The following is a 22,992-nucleotide window of genomic DNA, read 5'->3' on the forward strand; positions in this document are numbered from 1 at the left end:
GAAAATAAACAAAAATAGAAGCATTCAAAACAAGAGGGAAATAAAGCAAATGCATCACAAAAAACTGTCTTCCATGAAGTCCATGAAGCTGATGTGTGCAGATTCAAATCATATCAGCAGACACTGAAAGTATATGCAGAGGTGCAGAGAAACCAGCTTAAAGTCGAAATATACACTGAACAAAAATATAAACTCAACACTTTTGTTTTTGCTCCCATTTTTCATGAGCTGAACTTAAAGATCTGAAACATTTTCTACAAACACAAAGGACCCATTACTCTCAAATATTGTTCACAAATCTGTGTAAATCTGTGTTAGTGAGAACTTCTCCTTTGCCGAGATCATCCATCCCACCTCACAGGTGTGGCATGTCAAGGTGCTGATTAGACAGCATGATTATTGCACAGGTGTGCCTTGGACTGCCCACAATAAAAGGCCACTCTGAAATATGCAGTTTGATCACACAGCCCAATGCTACAGATGTTGCAGCTTTTGAGGGAGCGTGCAATTGGCATTAGGGCTGGGTATCGTCACTGATTTCTAGAATCGATTCGATTCCGATTCACAAGGTCCCGAATCGATTCGATTCGATTCGATTTTGAATCAGTCCGAAATATTATTATATGAACCATAATACCCATATGGAAAAGAAATAGTAAAAACATACATGATTTACTCATGAAAGTGGCCACTTTCTCATTACTTTCATATATTTTTTAGTAAGTATACAAAACATACAAGTTTCATTATATAATTTTTCAAGGGATATATGTGTTTTCACTCTTGTATGCTTTTCATACAAGTTTCATACAAGACAGATAAAAACTTTATAAGATTTATATATATCTTTTCCATATGGGTATATATAAAATTATGATAATTCACCTTGTATATGTACTGTCAAAAGAACCCTCTAAGCCTTGTGAATGAATTACATAAATTTCAAAACTAAGAACAGATACTAAAGCAGTTAAATAATGTAATTTTTAATTAACATTAGTATATATATTTTTTCATACATACATTTCAAGTGGATCAGGGATCCAGTGCAAATAGAACACATCTTTTGTAAACATCAGTAAAACCTCAGAGAAATAGTTTTGCTGTTAGTGTCTCACACAGCTTTTCTGAAATCCACTATTGTGTTTTGGAGACACACAGGATAACACAGCGTGTACAAGTGAACTGACAGAAACTGACCAATCAGAAAATGAAAAACTGCCTTTTAAAATACTTCAAAAAATGAAAACATACTGAACAGTATTGTAAAACCTCTGTGAAACTAATGCAATTTAGCCTTATTTACAACTACCCTCTCACTTCTTTGAGACTGTAAGGTTTTTCTGCAAGAAGAGAAGCTGGTCTACATGTTGTGGAGTCAGGCAGCTCCTTTGTGCGGTAACAATGTCACCAGCAGTTGAAAACACTCGTTCAGAAGGAACACTGGTCCCAGGTATGGAAAGATACTGCTTTGCTTGTAGAGCCAAGAGAGGATACTCCCTTTCATGGTCCCTCCACCAGATCAAAGGATCCTCAGAAAGTGCAACAGGCACAACGTCCCTGTATCGATTCACTTCTTCCTTTGCCTTCTGAGTTGGTGTTTTCTGTGGTGCTGTGGTTTTTGTTGAGTAGGCTGGCCCAAGGAGAAAAATTAATGCAGAGTCCTTTGACCTCTTAATTGGAGGGGCATAATCCACTTCATCAACACCACCAAGAGAGATGTCAGGGACAGTTTCCTCAGATGTGTCACCATCAGACTGTCGCTGTAGAAAAATGAAAACTTAATTAATAAAGAAATTACTATTTATATTCTAACTCGAGTAGTGCAAAAAAACCAATAATTTTTTGTTTTTGTTTCTGTAACTCACAATAGCTGTGTCCACGTTCTCCAAACCTGCTGCTTCCAACACCAACTGAGAGAATGTGTTGTTACAGGTCTCTTTGGACAAGAATGGCAGGGCCTTAAAGCGAGGATCTAATGCTGATGCAATGTACAGCTTGTCCTTTAGGGCCACATATCTTGAAAAGAGATTTTGCACATTTAACTCAGTTTATTATGTTGGATATACATGTGCAAGATCAGAAACATTAATATACGACTTTGTTTCCATAATTTATATATAAACATCTATAGATAGATAGATATAAAATCAAAAGGCCTATTACTAGACAAGAGGGCTTAACTAACATTTTTATAATATATATATTTTTTCACTATAATAAGAATTTTCATGTAATACATGCATCCATACAGTTACACTCATTCATGGCATATACACACAATTCATAAACATACCTTGACTTCAAGTTGTCGTATACAGCAGTCTTGAGGTCTTTAATCAGTGAGGAGTCGTGAGAGACACTGATCATCTTCTCCAGCAGCTGTGCATGCAGAGGTGCAATGATGGAAAGGGTCGGGGACTTTTCTTCAGACATAACCAGTGTGGCTGCTTTCAGCGGCTTCAAAGCTTTCACTATATCTTCTCCATCAGTTATGTCAGCCTCTGTAAGACTACAGAGATTACTGTCATTTCTCCTCACTTCAGGTGAGAGTAGAGCTGCAGAGATTGCTGGTTGTTGCTCTAGGAAGCGTTCCAGCATCTCCAATGTGCTGTTCCATCTGGTCACCCCATCATTCACCAGCTTATGGGCAGGTAGATTCAGTATCTTTTGCTTCTCTTTAAGCTTGCGACTTGCAACAGTGCTGCGATGAAAAAAGGATGCTATGCGTCTCACTCGGCCAAGCAGCTGAGCAACAGCTGGAACTTTCAGTCCTGCTTGTGAAGCTAAATTGAGTGTGTGGGCAAAACAACCAATGTGCAACCAGCCCGTTATTTCCACAGCTCGCACCATATTTGCAGCATTGTCAGTTACGATGACTGGATTTTTGTTTGTAAGCTCCCATTCTTCGATTGCTTTGAACATAATTTGAGATAAATTAGCTGCTGTGTGGCTTGCTTCAGTCGTTCTTGTCTGTAAGACATGAGACACGAGTCTCCACTCCTGGTCGATATGGTGTGAGGTGATAGTCAGGTAGTTATCTGTTCCTCTGGATGTCCAGCTGTCACAGGTTATAGCGACTCTCTCTGCTGACTTGAGAGAGGCTGTAACATCGTGTTTCACTTTTTCATACATGTTTGGGATTACCACTTCACTCAAATGTTTGCGTGTTGGTAAAACATAGCGTGGTTCTAGCGTATTAATGAGGTTTTGGAAGCCATCATTTTCAACAACGCTGTACGGACGTATATCTTTACATATGAAAGTTGCCACAGACTGGGTTATCTTTTGGGCACGTGGAGAAGTGGATTCAAACTTCACTGCAAATGCCTTTTCGAGTGAGCGTTGCTTGGTGTCGGCCGTTTTTGCTAGCAGGATATCTGGATGATGCCTCGTTAAATGATTTCTGAGATTTGTGGTATTTCCACAGTGCTTTACCTCCATTTTGCACATCTTACATACGGCTTTGCTTTTGTCCGGCTCTTCACTGTCTTCACAGTTCTTAAATCCAAAGTGTTGCCAGACATCTGCCTTTAGGCTCGGTGGCACATTCCCGGGAGTAGCCATGATGGTTCATGCGTCCAGGTCACTTAACTCTCGCGTGACTTCCTCATGTTAAGCGCTTGTTTCATACGCGGCAAACTACATATGTATAAAAAAAAATCGATTTCAGGATTTAATGAATCGATATCGTTTTATTCCAGTTAGAATCGATTTTAATCAATGAATCGATTTTTTTAAACCCACCCCTAATTGGCATGCTGACTGCAGGAATGTCTACCGGAACTGTTGATGTGAAATGAATGTTCATTTCTCTGCCATAAGCCATCTTCAGAGAATTTGGCAGTACATCCAACCGGCCTCACAATCACAGACCACATGTAACCACACCAGCCCAGGACCTCCACATCCAGCATGTTCACCTCCAGGATGGTTGACCAGGTGGAGACCAGCCACCAGCTGCAGCAACAGTCGGTTTGCATAACCAAAGAATTTCTGCAAAAACTGTCAAAAACCGTCTCAAGGAAGCTCATCTGCATGCTCGTTGTCCTCATCGGGGTCTGGACCTGACTGCAGTTCGTTGTTGTAAGCAACTTCAGTGGGCAAATGCTCATGTTCGATGGCGTCTGGCACGTTGGAGAGGTGTTCTGTTGACAGATGTTTTTACTGTTCAGTGGCGTCGTGTGGATGAGCGGTTTGCTGACGTCAACGTTGTGGATTGAGTGCCCATGGTGGCAGTGGGGTTAAGGACATGAGTGCATTTTATTGTTGGCATTTTGAAGATACCGTGTTGAGATCCTGAGGACCATTGTTGTGCCATTTATCCATGACCACAACCTCATGTTCCAGCATGATAATGCACGGCCCCATATTGCAAGGATCTGTACAGCTGGAAGCTGAAAACATCCTAGTTCTTGCATCGCCAGCATACTCACCAGACATGTCACCCATTGAGCATGTTTGGGACACTCGGCTTATATGACAGTGTGTTCCAGTTCCTGCCAATATTTAGCAATTTTGCACAGAAGAAGAGTGGACCAATATTCCACAGCCCACAATCAACAACCTGATCAGCTCTATGCAGTGGAGATGTGTTGCACTGCGTGAGGCAAATGGTGGCCACACCACATACTGAGTGGTTTTGTGACATCTGTAGCATTCTGCTGTGTGATCAAACTGCATATTTCAGAGTGGCCTTTTATTGTGGGCAGTCTAAGGCACACCTGTGCAATAATCATGCTGTCTAATCAGCACCTTGATATGCCACACCTGTGAGGTGGGATGGATGATCTTGGCAAAGGAGAAGTTCTCACTAACACAGATTTAGACAGATTTGTGAACAATATTTGATAGTAATCAGTGCTTTCTGCTTTCTGCTTCAAATCTGCTTCTGAATTTTCACGGGACCCCAGTCGCGCTTCATCGTGGTCCTCCATTGACTTTACATGTAAACCTGACGCTCTGGTCGCGTCTATCGCGTTCGGTGTGAACACACCGTTACGGCATCTAGCAAAGACAAGCATAATGATGTGTCACGGGTTGCTCTGAGGATCCACTCGCAGGACTCCGGAGTGTGTTGTAACAGAGACAGTTTATTCACAAAAATCTTCACAAGTGTATTTACAGGCAGTGCGAGGACAGTGCTATATACAAGATGTGCGAGGACGGGTTCCAGGGCTCCAGGGAAAACAAGGGGATCACACACACGCTCACGCAAATCTCTCTCCGCTAGTGACCAGCCACCTCTTACACGCTCCACACGGGGAAACACGGGGACGGGTCCGGGGAATCTAGAACAGAGAGACAAATGTTACTTTCTGAGGCGGAAGTGTGGGAAACTAGGGCTCGACGTGTACTGACAGGAGTCTTCACAACAATCCAGCGTTGAACAGCTGATCTCCTCCTTCTGATATACCAGCTGGTCTGATGATGCCCAGGTGTGCATGATCCGGGAGGACGTGGGCCGAGGGCGTGAACCCGCCATGAGTTCCGCCCCGGCAAAACAGGGGAGGGGGAGAGAGATTGCTGATCAGTGCCTTGCCGACCCCGCAGGTCGTGACATGATGACAATAACTGACCTGAAAACACACAATCAAAATCATCATGGTGGCTAAATATACAGTATATTTGTGTTGTACAGTGCTGGAAAAGAAATGGCACCAACCTCTCCCACAGGGGCCAAAGGGGTACCCCGTATTTATAGGGTTGCACCAAAGAAGAAGAATGAGGAGGGGCTCTAACTGATAATGAACAGTCAGGAGTCAGGAAAAGGAACGGTTCGGGGTCTAGAACACATTTTGTGTAATTATAACAATATGTTATTTACACATAGAGATGTAAGAGTGATGATGGGAAAGTGTTTCATCTTTTAAACCTGTTCCTGCTCTGTGTAGCATGCAGCTCTGTGTAGCATGCAGTATATACATGGGCGGTAGGTTAACTAAGCACAGGGGTATTGTTTATCGAAGTCAAACATCCTGACTGCATTTTTGCAGGGCTGCAAAAAAGTGTTTGCACCCTTCCTGATTTCTCTTTCCTTTTTTGGCAAATTTTTCACTTTCAGATCATCAAACAAATTTTAATATTAGACAACAGAATCAGACAAGAATAACCAGAGTAAAGACAGCAAAGCACTTCTTAAATGGTGGGTTCCTTTATTGTTATTGTACCCAGACCTCCCCGAAAACCTAATAACAGTTGTGTGAGACTGATTGTGCCACCTAACAACTTTAAGGTCTCTGCATTTAAACACAACCTTCCATTAACATCTCAATCTACCAGCACATTGTTCTTTTATTTATTTATTTAGTTTATTTTCATATCCAACTCTGTACAATAATGTGCCTTACCTCTCTATAGACCCATTTCATACAGCTCTGAGCAGCCCCAGTAGATTGGTGGTCACAATATGTTAAATTCAATCTTGCATAATTCATCCTGGAAGCCGTTATCTCCTGACTGTGGAGGGCAGAACTCTCAAACAGCTCGAATCTAAATATGAAACCAGACTGGCAGAACATGCAGCCATCCCTGGACCCGACTCGTCAAGTTATGTTAACGTCAAACACAGACAGTGTTGGGGACTAACAGAGTACATGTACCGCTGTTACATATTTAAAATACAAAATATAAGTAACTGTATTCTGTTACAGTTACCGTTTAAAAAGGTGGTATTCAGAATACAGTTACTTTGTTGAAATAAATGGATTACACGGCGGTCTTTTCCTGTTTCATATGTTCGGCTATGCTCTCTGTTTTTGGTAATTCCACGCCGGTGGAAACCCAAACAAACACGCATTAAGAGGCTCTGATGTCTGTGTCTCAGTCTCGTGGCCCATGTCACCTCTACTTGCAGCAGCATAATGATGTGAAGAAATATTTAAAAAAATTATTCACAAAAATTATTTAATATGAAGGTAACATGCAGAGTGTTACAGGCATCGCCCTAAAGCATGTAGCCTGATGGGCAGTGTAGTCCGTGCTGCAGCGAAAATGGACTGTCATACCCGTGAAGTGTCTGTGAGCGAGGGAGGGAGAAAAAGGAAAAGTACGAGCTGTCACCGAGCAGAAACGGGAGCTGGAAGCATGTAAATATAATAATAACCACTGCAGCCAAAAAGAGAGCCTGACGAGCCCAGCTGTAAGTAAGCTATTAAGACTCGACTGTACACTGTGTTCGTGTTTTCCTCTGAAACAAGAAGTTCAGTTGGAGCAGCCTTTCAACGCCTCTCTCTGTCTCTCGCTAGCAAAGTTGACCCAGACAACAAAGTAAAGCTAGCTTTCAGCTACGAGCCCGACACGAACCCGACGTATTAGCCAGAGGTCCCTTTACTACGGTTCGGAGCCGCGGACCTATTTTATATTCGCGACGAATCGTTTTCTATACGAGATCGCTGCAGAAAGTGCAGCTTTACCTAATGTCCACCTACTGTTACTCATTTATATTAAGATTTAAACATCAAGTTGGTATGACGAGTAGCCTTCAGTAATAGTAATAAATCACACAGCAATAGTACATTCATGTAGTTGTAAAAAGCATGATAATATATTAAGTAATCCAAAGTATTCAGAATACGTTACTGTCATTCAGTAACGTAACGGAATATGTTACAAAATACATTTTGGGGCATGTAATCTGTAATCTGTAGTGGAATACATTTTAAAAGTAACCTTCCCAACACTGTACACAGAACATAAACGACTCCCGAAGCACTGCATAAACTGAAGGTTTTATCAACACTGACCTTTGCCCTATACAAGTAATTTGGTTACATATTTACATAGTTTTGTCCACAGCAGACACAAAACGTAAGTCTTAAACACAGAGTGCATGGAGTTAAAGTCAAGGCTCTGGCTATTCCTGACACATGAGCTCTTGTTCTGTGTTTAAGTGCTTTCTATCTAACAATCACATACATCCACACTCTGACTTGATGGATAAAGAGCCAAGAAAATGAACCAGCAGACTTCTGATTTATGCACGCGTGCTACCTACAGTCACCCTACCTCGTATCTACAAGAGTTATTTGACTGGCCAAACACAGAAAACATTTGTAATTACTATAACAAAATTATTAATCTGAAGTAGGCTGGTAGTTTGGGTGACGGTGGCAAAGACAGAAATATGGGGCAAAATGTTTGGAATTTAAAATTCTTTATTTCCAGTATGTATGTGTTGGTTACTTAGTGTTCATACATTAATTATCAAAGAAATAATTAAGGTTTGTGATCTATTATAATCCCTTTTACTGTTTCTTAAACCGTGTATATTCATATTTAAATACAAAACTTGAATATATAGACCAAACATTTGGCTACATGTAATCAAATGCAACGCCATCTGCCTGCGAGCTAAAGCTTGAGTGAAACTGGGTCATGCAGCAGCTTCAGACTTCAGCCTGTTGCTGCGGGGTGCTCAAAGCTGTGCATGAATCTGCAAACCTCAACGAGCTGAAGCAACGTTATAAAGACGAGTCGGCCCAAACAAAGATGCGAAAAGTCACACAGAAAAATTTAGTTTTTCCTTCTGGTGGTTCTCAAAGCGTATTTAGTTTCCACACTGCTTCACACTTTGGATTCATTTTTGTTAAATAATGGCACAAAGTATATGTCTTGGTCATCTGAAATTGTTCTTCCTTCATTTTATTACCTGGTAATCAGATCGTTTTCTGTTATTTCCTGATATGTGAAACGCAGGATTGGCAGACTGTGTGCTTTCTTTTCACCGTGGCTGCACACAGCAGACAAGTAACAAGAAGCAAGACGAGTCACCTTTTGTCTGATAACATTACTGTCAGAGAGCAACTGACTGAACCCGGTGTATCACTACTGGCTTCATCCAAGAGATGGACTTGTGTGCAGAATGGATGGATCTCTCTGCAGCTTCATTAAAAATCCAGTCACTGGAGTTGGGATTATGGTATATGGCAGACTGGCAGAAGCAAAGACTGCTGCCCTTCTGTAGTTCTTCCCCCAGATTTCATCATACAAAAGGCGATAAATCACATCAGTCAGTTTAGTCTCTGCCAATAGTTGATGACATCATGGAAAAAGGCTTTGTTCTCAGATGTTTCACTGCGATAAAGATGTTTTTTTCCACAAACTTTTATTGAGTATGACAGTCTGGAGCCAATGGGATTATGAGAATCTCATAAATTAAGTGGTATTTCCCTGTAAGTGTTATGATATCATATCGTAGTGTGAAAAATCCTAACTCTGAGCCTTAGGCTATAATGATTGACTTCATAAAGTTTGCAGATTGAGACACCCACATGTACACAGCAGGTTACAGAAATGATTATGTCAAATGTAAAAAGTTTCCAGACATTTTTCTTCATAGAGATGAAGAGGAGCCTGAATGAATATCGGCTGGGAAACAGTGAGTGTATAAATAAGATAAATTCTATTTATTTAACATGATGCTTTTTTATTAACTTTCAACCTGCAGCTCATCTGTGAAGAGTCAGCTCTCATTTCTACAAGAGGTGCTGAGTAATCCAAACACTCTTCAGCTCTGCGGCACAAACAGGCAGGCAGTGGGAAACAGCTTTACACCCTGACTGGGTAAATTGGTAAATTCATCAGAATGCTGAGGGATTACACTGGAAAGTGACTGGTAGAAACGCAGTATGTATACATTTATACACAAGCTGCAAATGGAGATGCAGACACGAAAATCCATACCTTGTTTCCATGGCAACCCAGTGAAAAGCAATCCTTGTTCAGATCAAATTTCTTTTCCAGTTGAAACCAGTCAGCTCTTCTGAATTGGACTGGTGTGTGTGTGTGTGTGTGTGTGTGTGTGTGTGTGTGTGTGTGTGTGTGTGTGTGTGTGTGTCTTTGAAATGCAAACAGATTTCAATTCATTTCAATTTCAATTTTATTTATACAGCACCAAATCACAACAACAGTCGCCTCAAGGTGCTTTATATTGTAACGTAGACCCTACAATAATACATACAGAGAAAAACCCAACAATCATATGACCCCCTATGAGAAAGCACTTTGGTGACAGTGGGAAGGAAAAACTCCCTTTTAACAGGAAGAAACCTCCAGCAGAACTAGGCTCAGGGAGGGGCGGGGCCATCTGCTGTGATTGGTTGGGGTGAGAGAAGGAAGACAGGATAAAGACATGCTGTGGAGGAGAGACAGAGATTAATAACAACTTGTGTCTGTCTCCTGATGAAAATAGCCACTCAGATATTTCAGCTGTAATTAACTGAGATTCTCATCTCAGGTTGTGAAACCTGGTGTTGGTCTGTCTGTCAAGCACTGTCAGAGCAGATGGTCAAAATGGGAACGCATCACTTTAGTGACCTGAGCATTAAAGTGCAACTTGGAATATGTGATTCCAAGTAAGTTATAGTTATATTTACCTCTGAGCTTTTAGAGTTCTACATTCGAAAACAAGTACAAGGGAAGTACCAGATTACCACACATGTATAATCTGGATAACTTTCAGTCTGTATGAACAAACTCAACCCCTTCGTTGGGGATAGAGCTTTAGTCTGGTACTGAAGATAACTGTGGTTTAAAAATGTTCATGCCAATCATGTGTTACAGATAAAACCCTGGTCTTGGAAGCAGTGTTCTGAGATTTTGTGAAGTGATGATTCCTTTTTGTTTTGGGGAATCAATGATTTTTGAGTTTTGTAGCCTTGTTTAGTTTTTAATATTGAAACATGGAAACTCATGTGTTTAAAAGTCTTCTTGATCTCATGTTTTGCATGGGTTCATTATGGTTGATTTTCTAGCCTTGTTATTTACTTGTTATTTCTCTTTAGGTCCCCCTTGTGTTTCATCAGTTCCCTTTTGCGTTGCATTCTGATCCAGTCTCATCTTAGTGTTGTTTTTCATCTTTCAGTGTTCCCGAGAATCACGTTAATCCGTTTCCCCTGTTTAGTTGAGTTAGTTCCTGTTTTATTTCAGCCCGTTCTCACTCCCGAGGTGTGACATCCTGACGATTTGTCACGTCCTGCGGCGTTCCTGAGGAACGCGAAAGGTGACTTTCGGTGTTCTTATGGTACGTGCTGGGTTATGGGTGAAATAGAGTAGAATTACGGTCCCGCGGTAGAACGCTTTCCAGCCATGTATTCCAGCCCTAAGCATAACCTTATCCCTAACCTTAGGCAGCACTTTAATGACGTTAAATAGTGTTTTCCAAAGCGATTTCAGGAATATGAACGAACATGTGTGTGTTGTTTCCAAACAGTTCTCATGTTCCCTCGTGCCCGGAAGCGTAACATGTTGACGATTTGTCAACTAGCGTAAAATATTACGCCTCAGGAGTGAGAACGTGTTGCTTATTTTGGTAGTGTTTTGTACTTTGTATTTGGTTTTACTTCCTTTGTCTTGTCCTCCTTGGTAAGTATAAGTCTAATGTCAGTTTGCCATCTGTTTCTTCTCTACCTCTTGTGTTAGAGCCAATCTATAGAGAAATATTTTTGATACTGTTTCAGTTATTATGTTACATGTTTGATTTTATATAATATGTTGTTAGAGAATAAATGCTGCGCGTTTAATTTGTGTCGGGTAAGAAAACATTACAGCACGTGTGGTAGCAGGTTAGCAGGACAGCAATGGAAATGTGCGCTGTAGCAGCAAATAGTTTTTTGACATCGTTTGTTTGTATGTACGAGTCAGAAATACATCTGGACAGCTCACATTAAGAAGTGGACGAATTATTTTTTCAAAGCTTGGGACAGAAATTTGCCACTACATCTTGTATATATTGTCCACTTTCAGTCATCCGGGTAAGGAAATTCCAGAAGATGATTTTGTTTATCCGTCATTTGACTGAGTGATGCAACATTTCTCCCACTGAAAATGCTGTATCCTGATGCAGAATCCGCTTCCTGGGATATTTTGTTAGTCTTCCTTCGCTCCGTGTCGACTCATCTGTGTAAGCTTTGTGTTCCCTCACTCTGTATTTCCAGGGATTCTTCTGATATGGACTGACTCCCTCTTTATTCACTCTGAATTTTTGGACTTTATAAATTCCCCTGAATAATCAGCATTAAATACTTGGGTCTGCAAGATTAGTCCACCATCGGTGCAGCTAACCATGACAGTCTACTTTGGTACAGATGTGGATGCTGACTCGGTGGAGACAAAGTGGTGGCCTGAATTATAGTTTCTCTCTAGACCATAAACTGATTCTCAGGTTATAAATTCAGTGACCAGTTGACTTATTGCAGCCAGGGGAGTCATCACCTTTGGACTTTTAGAAAGAATACTCATTTATGGCTCTTCTGCCTCTGCTTCCCCATCCTCACCTGGTCCATATTTTTAACAGAGTTTCCAGTAAAATGAGTTTATCTAGACCAAGTCTAAGTACCTAAGTTTGGAATTAAATCTGCTATTTTATTACAAAAGTCATTTTAAAAATCCTCACATCTCTCTGGTTTGTACTGAAATGGCAGGGTAAGTGGAGGAACAGTGGCATAGCTTATGGATTTCTGAATGTTGATTAGACTATATTAGTTAACGGAGTTTGTCCTTTTTTCTACCTCCTGCTTTCTTGCTGTCTCTTTAAACTTCTTAATTCTTCATTAAACTTTGGCTGCAGGATCTACATGTTTTTGTGCTGGAGTGATTCAAAACATCAAGAAGTTTCTTTGTGGTTCAAAAACTGAGAGTGAATTTAGTGGAACGGAGCGATCAGTGTCCGAGGTTTGGAAGTCAGCAGAGATGAGTGGAGTGTTTTTATTGAACTAAAATTATCCATACAGAAACCATGGGGAGCACAAAGTCAAGTATGTACATGTCCTCTGTCATGATTGGGTTGCTTGCAGGTTTGATAGAATCTGAAGTAAATGAGCAGGAAGGGAGGCAACAACCACAGATATTTAAATCACCCGGAATGAGAAACCACATTTTAACATAACATCAGATTAAGGACTGAAAAACCAGACGTAAGCTGAGAGGACTGGTTTATCAGGATTGACACGTTGTCTTTAAAAAATAAAAGACACTCAAATGTGGGAAAACAGCCAAGTGAGGTATGAGGAACAGACACAATTATTCCTGTGTATCAGTGCAAGGTCATCCCCAGGGTCCCATCACTCATGGCTAGTAAAGAATTAAATACTCAGTGTGTGAGTGTGGGTGGAGGGTGAGGGGAGCACATTTATCAGGATTACTCCAAGAGTCTGTTTTAATAAAAATAAATGAATCAACATTGTGAGCCATGAGAGAGTCTTGGCAAATGAAATATTTATTGACAAGAGATGTTATTGTGAATAAGCAGGACTGAGCTGACTCTGTGGCAGAGACAGAAGGATGACGTGGCTGTAATGTTTTCCTGTGTGGGTGAGTCCTTTTGGGGTGAGTCGATCTTCTGTTTTTCGACTGCAGTTAGTCCAGAATGCTGCTGCACGCCTTTTAACTGGCACTCATAGATACGAGCATATCACCCCAGTTTTATATTCACTTCATTGGCTGCCCGTGCATTTTAGGATCCATTTTAAGCTGCTTTTATTTGTTTTTAAATGTTTGTCCAATGCTGCCCCTGTGTACCTCTCTGAGCTTCTTCATCCATACATACCTTCCCGGTCCCTCAGGTCGGCAGACCAGCTCCTCCTGAGTATGCCCAGGACTAATCGTAAGCTCAGAGGGGATCGGGCGTTTGCTGTGGCAGCACCAAAATTGTGGAATGAGTTGCCTTTACATGTTAGACAGGCACCTTCCTTATCTGTTTTTAAATCACGTCTTAAAACATATTTATTTACCTTGGCTTTTAGCACAGCAGGACTTGTTGATGTCTCTTAATACGTTTCTTATTAATTATATTACTTTTAATTTTAAGATATTTTATATGTAATTTAAACTGTTTCCTCTCTGTTTTATATTTGTAGCACTTTGGTCAACATAGTTGGATGTAAAGTGCGTTATAAATAAAGATGCTATGCTATGCTATGCTTATCATGGTGGCTGCCCTGGGAGGAGGCCCTGGGGCACACCCAGGACATGCTGCTACTGCGGAGTCGGGGCGGTCTGCTTGTCCCCACAACAGGGGAAAGGGTAACACCTCCTGGGTCTGGGTGCAGTTTCCCCCTCTAGGGGCAAGGTTACCTAGACCTGGGGCTTAGAGTACGCTTGGGGAGTGTGATCGTGTGTACAGTGTATATTTATGTCTGTCTCCACGTTGGGTGAGTGTTGAGTAATTGCATATGAGAGCATGAGGGTGGGAATGGATGTTTGTATCTGTGTGTGCCTGTATGTCTGTGTCTGTATGTCAGGTCGGGTATCAGACGCCACCTCTCTGGGGACATCTCAGGCCCTCCAAGGTATGGCCGCCTATCTCCCCCCACCACTTCCCCTGCCGGTGGCGGACGCCCTCAGACATCGGTGCGTTGGTGGGTCTTTGTGTCCGGGGATGGGCGTCCAGGTACACGCCGGCTCACTCCTTGGTGGCTGCTTGTCGGGGGCCTGGAGCCTGGGGCTCGCTCGGGCCCCTTAGGGGGTGGGGTGCCCTCAGCCTCTCGGCCTGGGGCTCGGTCACTCTGGCACAGCTGGCTGCCGGCAGAGCTCACGGGCGCGTCACTGCAACTCCCCCTGGCTTCTGCTCCGCGGCTGAGTGACCCCTCATCTGGAACTCTCCTCAGCTCTTTCTGGGACAGCGGCGCGGCTGCCCCTCTGTTGGTCTTCCTTGGTCTCTTGTGTTCTGGGGGCTTCTGGATGTCTGGAGTTTTGATCTCCTCCATACCTGCTTCATGCCCTGGAGGACGGGGCAGTGGCCCCCCCACACCCTCTAGCAGATCATTACATGAAGGAACCTTTTAAAAACAAGCGCGTCCATGCTCACAGGTGTACACACGGGTGATCACACACACTATTTTTTGCCCCCCCCCCCCTTTTTTTTCTTTTTGTTTTCTCCCCTTTGTCACCGTTCCTCTTCCCCGCTGTTTTTCTTTCCCTCCCTCTCTTTCGTTCCCCCAGTCATGTCTGTCCTGTCTGTAACAACTGAAAATAAAAGAAAATAAATAATCAATAAAAACAAAGGTCAATCAAATGGACCAGTACGGCAAGATGATCCACTTGGTAAAGTAAATCCGGTATCTTTCTTGGCCTTCAGACAATAATTCTGATGGCAAAAGAACCAAACGGGACGTACGTAAGGACTTTGTGGCATTTCATCGGACGACATGAAATACCATCATGTGGTGGTCTCGCTGGGTCCTTACGTACGTCCACAAGATGACACTTTGTGTTCTTTTGTTCAGCAGTGGTTTTCTTCTTGAGCTCTCCCATGGATGACATTTTTCAGTCTCTTTCTTATTGTTGAATCATAAACTTTGACCTTAACTGGAGCCTCTCTTCCCTCCATCACCAACACCAATAGCACCCACTGCATCCGCAAAGCCACCAGCGGTGTGGAGTACCCCACACACCCCTCACACACACTCTTCACCCTACTGCCTTCTGGCAAGCATTGGAGCATTCGGGTCGAACGGTTTCTTCTCCCAAGCCGTCAGACTCCTGAACACTCGGTAACTGACACACACTCACACACACACAACTTCGTGCATCAAGTTACTTTTTGCACAGTGGTCAGTCTTTCGCACTAACCCACTGTCATTGTTGCACTTTTCTATTGCACCGTTGTGTCTGTTGGGCTCAGTAACCCTTTCCAAACTGATAGATGTCAGTGACTTTGTTTCTCAGGTGTTTCTTTAGATCGTGGCGTGAGGTGTTGCTTTTTGAGATCTTTTATCCTGCTTTACTTTGTCAGACAGTTTCTATTTAAGTGATTTATTGATTCAACAGCTCTGCCAGTAATCAGGCCTGAGTGTGTTTAGTGAAAGTAAACACAGCTTTCAAGGGAAACGTGGTTGATCACACTTAACAAGAGGGACAATTACTTTTCACAGAAGACTGGGTAGGTTTGGAACCTTTCTCCTTTAATCAATAAAATCACTAATATTAAAATTTGCTTGATGATCTGAAACATGTAAGTGTGACAAATATGGGAAATCTGAAAGGGGACCAACACATTTTCACACTACTGTATTGCAGGATGTCAGTGGGCCAGTTTGAGCTCCTGATGGCAGAACTGGGACCACAGCTGAGTAGGTGAATGAATAATTTCAGAGACCGACCCAGAGCAACACCTAGCTTTGTGTCTGAGGTAAAATAGTATTATTTTACTATTTCCATATCATTGAATATTCATTTGTTTCCAAATGCAGTAGTCTGACTGGTCAGATCTGTTTATTTGCATGCGAGCAATCAAAAAACTGAATTTTGATCCAAGAAATAAATGCGACAAATTCATCCTGCAAAATGATGCATCCAGTGGCTAGAAACAGTTTTTCAACCCATCAAAAAAAAGCCTTCAAAATGTGACTTTTACAGATGGCTGAGATTAAAGCTTCAGAACTGGAAGCTTGCAAATAAGCTCTGCGTGTTGAATCTCGTCTACTAAACTTTCACCTTTGAACCATATTTAAACAAACTTTGATGGCATTTTAACATTTAGACATCTCTAAATGCCTGGAGAAATAGTTTGCTGCTTTATAAGAAAGCCCTCCGCAAAGCCAGAACATCTTACTATTCATCACTGATTGAAGAAAATAAGAACAACCCTAGGTTTCTCTTCAGCACTGTAGCCAGGCTGACAAAAAGTCAGAGCTCTTTTGAGCCAACCATCCCTTTAACGTTAACTAGTAATGACTTCATGAACTTCTTCACAAATAAAATTTTTATCATTAGAGAAAAAATTACCAGTAACCATCCCACAGATGTAATATTATCTACAGCTACTCTTAGTACCATTGATATTAAGTTAGACTCTTTTTCTCCAATTGATCTTTCTGAGTTAACTTCAATAATTACTTCCTCCAAACCATCAACGTGTCTTTTAGACCCCATTCCTACAAAACTGCTCAAAGAAGTCCTGCCATTAATTAATTCTTCGATCTTAAATATGATCAACCTATCTCTAATAATCGGCTATGTACCACAGGCCTTCAAGCTAGCTGTAGTTAAACCTTTACTCAAAAAGCCATCTCTAGACCCAGCAGTCTTAGCTAATTATAGGCCAATCTCCAACCTTCCTTTCATATCAAAAATCCTTGAAAGAGTAGTTGTCAAACAGCTAACAGATCATCTGCAGAGGAAGGGTTTATTTGAAGAGTTTCAGTCAGGTTTCAGAGCTCAGCACAGCACAGAAACAGCTTTAGTGAAGGTTACAAATGATCTTCTTATGGCCTCTGACAGTGGACTCATCTCTGTGCTTGTCCTGCTAGACCTCAGTGCAGCGTTCGATACTGTTGATCATAATATCCTATTAGAGCGATTAGAACATGCTGTAGGTATTACAAGTACTGCGCTGCAGTGGTTTGTATCATATCTATCTAATAGACTCCAATTCGTGCATGTAAATGGAGAGTCCTCTTCACACACTGAGGTTAATTATGGAGTTCCACAGGGTTCAGTGCTAGGACCAATTCTGTTTACATTATACATGCTTCCCTTAGGCAGTATCATTAGAAGACATAGCATACATTTTCACTGCTATGCAGATGACACCCAGCTCTATCTGTCCATGAAGCCAGATAACACACACCAATTAGTTAAACTGCAGGAATGTCTTAAAGACATAAAGACCTGGATGGCCGCTAACTTTCTGCTTCTTAATTCAGATAAAACTGAGGTTATTGTACTCGGTCCTGAAAATCTTAGAAATATGGTATCTAATCAGATTCTTACTCTGGATGGCATTACCTTGGCCTCCAGTAACGCGGTGAGGAACCTTGGAGTCATTTTTGACCAGGACATGTCCTTCAACGCACATATTAAACAAATATGTAAGACTGCTTTCTTCCATTTGCGCAACATCTCTAAAATTAGAAATATCCTGTCTCAGAGTGACGCTGAAAAACTAGTTCATGCATTTATTACTTCCAGGCTGGACTACTGTAATTCATTATTATCAGGATGTCCAAAAAACTCACTGAAAAGCCTTCAGCTAATCCAAAATGCTGCAGCAAGAGTCCTGACAGGGACTAGAAAGAGAGAGCATATTTCTCCTGTTTTGGCTTCCCTTCATTGGCTTCCTGTTAAATCCAGAATTGAATTCAAAATCCTGCTCCTCACATACAAGGTCTTAAATAATCAGGCCCCATCTTATCTTAATGACCTTGTAGTACCATATCACCCTATTGGAGCGCTCCGCTCTCGCTCTGCAGGCCTACTTGTTGTTCCTAGAGTATTTAAAAGTAGAATGGGAGGGAGAGCCTTCAGTTTTCAGGCCCCTCTTCTGTGGAACCAGCTTCCAGTTTGGATTCGGGAGACAGACACTATCTCTACTTTTAAGATTAGGCTTAAAACTTTCCTTTTTTCTAAAGCATATAGTTAGGGCTGGACCAGGTGACCCTGAATCCTCCCTTTGTTATGCTGCAATAGATGTAGGCTGCCGGGGGATTCCCATGATGCATTGAGTTTTTCCTTTCCAGTCACCTTTCTCACTCACTATGTATTAATAGACCTCTCTGCATTGAATCATATCTGTTATTAACCTCTGTCTCTCTTCCACAGCATGTCTTTATCCTGTCTTCCTTCTCTCACCCCAACCGGTCGCAGCAGATGGCCGCCCCTCCCTGAGCCTGGTTCTGCCGGAGGTTTCTTCCTGTTAAAAGGGAGTTTTTCCTTCCCACCGTCGCCAAAGTGCTTGCTCATAGGGGGTCATATGATTGTTGGGTTTTTCTCTGTATCTATGAAGCGCCTTGAGGCGACTTTTGTTGTGATTTGGCGCTATATAAATAAAATTGAATTGAATTGAATTAAATGTTCAACATGAACAGTGGGATGGGTGGGATAAGGTTGTATCCCAGTCTTTGTAATAGATTGAAAAGCGTTCACTTCTCAAACAAGATTAGCCTAGAAACAACATCCACGGACGTCCAGCACTTGGAATTTAGTCAAATTGAATTACTTTACAATCAGATGCTTTCAAAGCCTCTAACCCAAGAACAGACATTTGACAACGTCAGAGCTAACTGAGTTTACATAACATTTGCTTAATGAGGCGACTGTGTGATTATGACAAAACCGGACGTAGATTGTTCAGTCAGGGTTATTCGTAACCGGCCCTGTTTCATGAGCAACAAAAAGAGGTGTTATCACCAAACCCAATAATTTTCACCAGTGAGACTCACACACTCCATCAATCAGGTTTGACCAAATAAAAAATCTTTGTGTGATCCTTTATCTTCTTCTTCTGATAAAGCAGAAGTGCTTTTGAAGCCCAAAGAATCGGTGCTGAATACTGTCCTGAACATCTATTGTTGTCGTCCTACTCCTTTCATGATGCTCTCTACTGTTTTGTTCCACCTTGAGCTCACATTGTTCTCTGTTCACAAACCTTTTTTCCTCAGTTTCTCTGATCAAAAAACCCCAAAATACCTACGTTATGGACTGATAGTGGTTTTCTAATTTTCATAACACTGCTTCAGTCACATCTGCATAGTAACAGAAGTATTTTACTGGAGAAGGATCTAAGTTTAATAAGAGCCCACCATAAATGAGAGTGTTTCCCACTGTGTTATAAATGTGGCGCTAATAACCGAGGCCGGTGTGACGGTAAATTTGGTCCCAGAGGCTGCCAGCAGTCCAGAGCTGAGCCTGCGCTCACCTTGGCAGCACGCCGTTCTCAACCATAATGTATCTTATTATTGAGGTTTCTCTCACAAAATCCATTACGGCCATGAAAAATAGCCTTAAATTGGAAATTCCATTAAATACTGCTGCTGGCGTGCTGGACAGTGAAACATGAAACCCAGAGGGCTGAATTATGAAGCCTGTCTCATAAAAAGATATTAAATGAAGGCTGCAGAAATCTGAGTAGTGCTTCACTATCATTAGCCTTTCATTGTATTGGTGCCATGTGTTTTTCATGCCCGGAAATATTGAACTCTATGGTTATTTGTGTGTGTGTGTGTGTGTGTGTGTGTGATTTCAGACAGAAATCCGATTTGATCAATCAAAATGCAAATTCATTCTCCATTCATTCCTTCTCGAGATCATTGTTCTTTTCAGAACGGAGTCTGAGTCTTTCTCAGACTGCAGCAGACGTGGGCACTCCTGTAAAGAGAGCACGGCTTGGTATATGTTTAATTTGTTTTTTCAAATCGTACTATCTTCAAAGGCTTACCTCACACATTTCATGAAGTGACAATTTCAGTAAAATATATTTTACTCCAAGTTTGGGTTCAGAAGACGGACATCTCTACTTTTCAGATTAGACGTCAGACTTTCTCTTTTGATAACGTTTTGGGGTCACCTGATTCAACCTCAACTACAAAGTCTGGGAGCGCGTCAGGTCTCGAGGGCTGTGTGACACAGCTACCTGTCAGTATCTATAACGGAACTAAAAATGAAGGTGGCGTATTAGCAAAATACATTTTTCAGAAAGGCTAATCTGAAAGTGCTGGTGGAGCCTGCCCCTGGAAGCATCGCCTGTGCTTTTGTTTGCTTGCTAATGCTAGAAGAGATGCTAACTTATCTCAAAGCATTAAAATCAGAGCCGATGCTAGCTGGCCTAGCACGCTAGTCTTGCTTCAGTCTCCCATCAGAAACCAGACGTTCAGTCATGAGAACGCAGTGATGGATGTAAACAAAGTTGTGTAAAAGTCAATATTGTGAACTCGTCATTTTCTCTAACATAAGCATCAACCACAGACCCCCACAGAAAATCCCCAGTTCACAAACAATAGTGGGAAAAATGCTGTTTTTTATTTTCCCACTTTTCAACTAATTAAAAAAAAGTTGCATTATTTACATGTGAGAGATGGATAACTGCTAGTCAGCTGCGACGAGTCCGTCAGGGTCAAATTTATCCTTACAGCTGAATTCCTCCTTGGCGTCATCGATTTGCTCCGTGCCCAATGAGCCGGTGTGCATCCCTGGGAACTGTTTTTCAAAGGAACAAGACATCGGGCTGCCTTATTAAATTCGATGGAGATTGAGAAATAATTATTCTGGTCATTACTTTTTGTTGCTTAATGTGTATGTGAAGTTGGCCATAAGGCGATGTGGTGCAGGGGCAGCTGGTGATCTGCTTTGCCCTCGAAATTATTAAATTTTCAGATGTGCTGCGAATAAGAACCTCCTGCTCGCAGAGTCTATAGAGGTGGTTGAGAGCTGTTACTTATATTTCCCAGAGTATTTAAAAGTAGAATGGGAGGCAGAGCCTTCAGTTTTCAGGCCCCTCTTCTGTGGAACCAGCTTCCAGTTTGGATTCAGGAGACAGACACTATCTCTACTTTCAAGATTAGGCTTCAAACTTTCCTTTTTGCTAAAGCATATAGTTAGGGCTGGACCAGGTGACCCTGAATCCTCCCTTAGTTATGCTGCAATAGACGTAGGCTGCCGGGGATTCCCATGATGCATTGAGTGTTTCTTCTTCTCTCACTATGTATTAACAGACCTCTCTGCATTGAATCATATCTGTTATTAACCTCTGTCTCTCTTCCACAGCATGTCTTTATCCTGTCTTCCTTCTCTCACCCCAACCAATCACAACAGATGGCCCCGCCCCCCCCTGAGCCTGGTTCTGCCGGAGGTTTCTTCCTGTTAAAAGGGAGTTTTTCCTTCCCACCGTCGCCAAAGTGCTTGCTCATAGGGGGTCTTATGATTGTTGGGTTTTTCTCTGTATCTATGAAGCGCCTTGAGGCGACTTTTGTTGTGATTTGGCGCTATATAAATAAAATTGAATTGAATTGAATTATATTTTAGGCTTTTTTCGTTACTACATTACATTACTATTACTACATAATAATGCCAACTTTCATGATATTAGATACCACACGCTCATTCCAGGCAGTGTGAATAAGCCTCTTGTCCATCTAGCTAGAAGAAATCTACTTAATTAAAGCCCAAATTGAAATCAGTGTGATGACTTGCCAGTTTTATATGGCAGGAAGTGTTCAGTGTAGCCTTTGATAAACTGGACTCAGCCTGTTCCTGCCACCTGTGGAGAAATGACCAAATCAGGCTGAGTCGCTAAAGATACACGATGCAGGACTTTCTTAAGACAATATAACGTAAAAGTAAACACCCTCAGTCTGCACAGATCCTGGTGTCTGTCTGTATTATCTAAATTTTCTTCCTACTGTGTTTGGGTGTTTCTTGGCTGCTCACTTTCAATCACCCAATGCAAATGGGGTCTCACTTAGATGAAAAGGAAGCAGGTAACTACAAGGTTACAGGAAGTCATGGGAATTGCAGGCATAGAACTAAAGAAAATGTGAATATAGAATCTAAAAAAGAGGAAATCTGGGACTAGCAGTAAAGAGGCGGAGAAGATGCCCCCTGACCTGTGCCCTTCCTGTAAGACAGTTTTTTCCCCAGTTTTATAATTTTTTATTTTAATTTTAAATTTAGCTAATTGCATAAATTCCCAATTCAATGCATGTATTGTCAAACCATTTTTTAAAATTCTGCTACTCTGCACACTTCCCGGGCCCGGCCTAGAACTTTCCAACACTAGCTTATACAAAGCAACCTAGTCTAATTTTACATTTTCAGCTGAACTTTATTCAGCCGTTTGTCTGACAACAGAATTAAGTGAGCATTAGTTTATGCAAATTATTCAGATGTCACAAATGTCCTCAGCCCGTCAGTCTGGAGTCAAACGTATCACCTTAGTATAGAACTTCAGAGTTTTCATGATCTTTGATGCTTACAGGTGTAGTCAGAAATCATCTGGATTATCATCAGCTCACAACAGTACATCATGCCAGATGAAAGCATACACACATCCAGTGCATGCACAAGTGAACCAGGTGTCGTGTGAGTGATCCAAGAGGAAGAGCTTTCTCTCTGAGCGGGCGGTTCAGCAGCACATCTCAAATGCACGTGGGCACCTGTTAAGGCCGATCTTCATTCATTATGAGTACGACCCCGGGAGATTTCTGACTAAATAAAGCAAAAACTTTCCTCAATTTAAAGAGAAAGGCTCTCCTGATAATCGAGGATGATGAGAAGTTT

At 41.7% G+C, this 22,992-nt stretch overlaps 1 protein-coding gene across 1 annotated transcript; it reads right to left on the reverse strand.

Annotated features, from left to right (window-relative positions):
• Nucleotides 1-1,299: 1,299 nt before the first annotated feature.
• LOC113009308 (zinc finger BED domain-containing protein 1-like) lies at nt 1,300-2,917 on the reverse strand. The gene is made up of 3 exons (XM_026147562.1): nt 2,297-2,917; nt 1,869-2,019; nt 1,300-1,763 (listed from the first exon to the last, which is right to left on the reverse strand). Exons 1-3 carry the CDS (start codon nt 2,851-2,853, stop codon nt 1,317-1,319), a joined length of 1,155 nt encoding a protein of 384 aa, XP_026003347.1. The 5' UTR covers nt 2,854-2,917; the 3' UTR covers nt 1,300-1,316.
• Between the last annotated feature and the right edge of the window lie 20,075 nt (nt 2,918-22,992).

Source organism: Astatotilapia calliptera, chromosome 1 (genome assembly GCF_900246225.1).
Source record: "Astatotilapia calliptera chromosome 1, fAstCal1.2, whole genome shotgun sequence".
NCBI classification, from domain to species: domain Eukaryota; kingdom Metazoa; phylum Chordata; class Actinopteri; order Cichliformes; family Cichlidae; genus Astatotilapia; species Astatotilapia calliptera.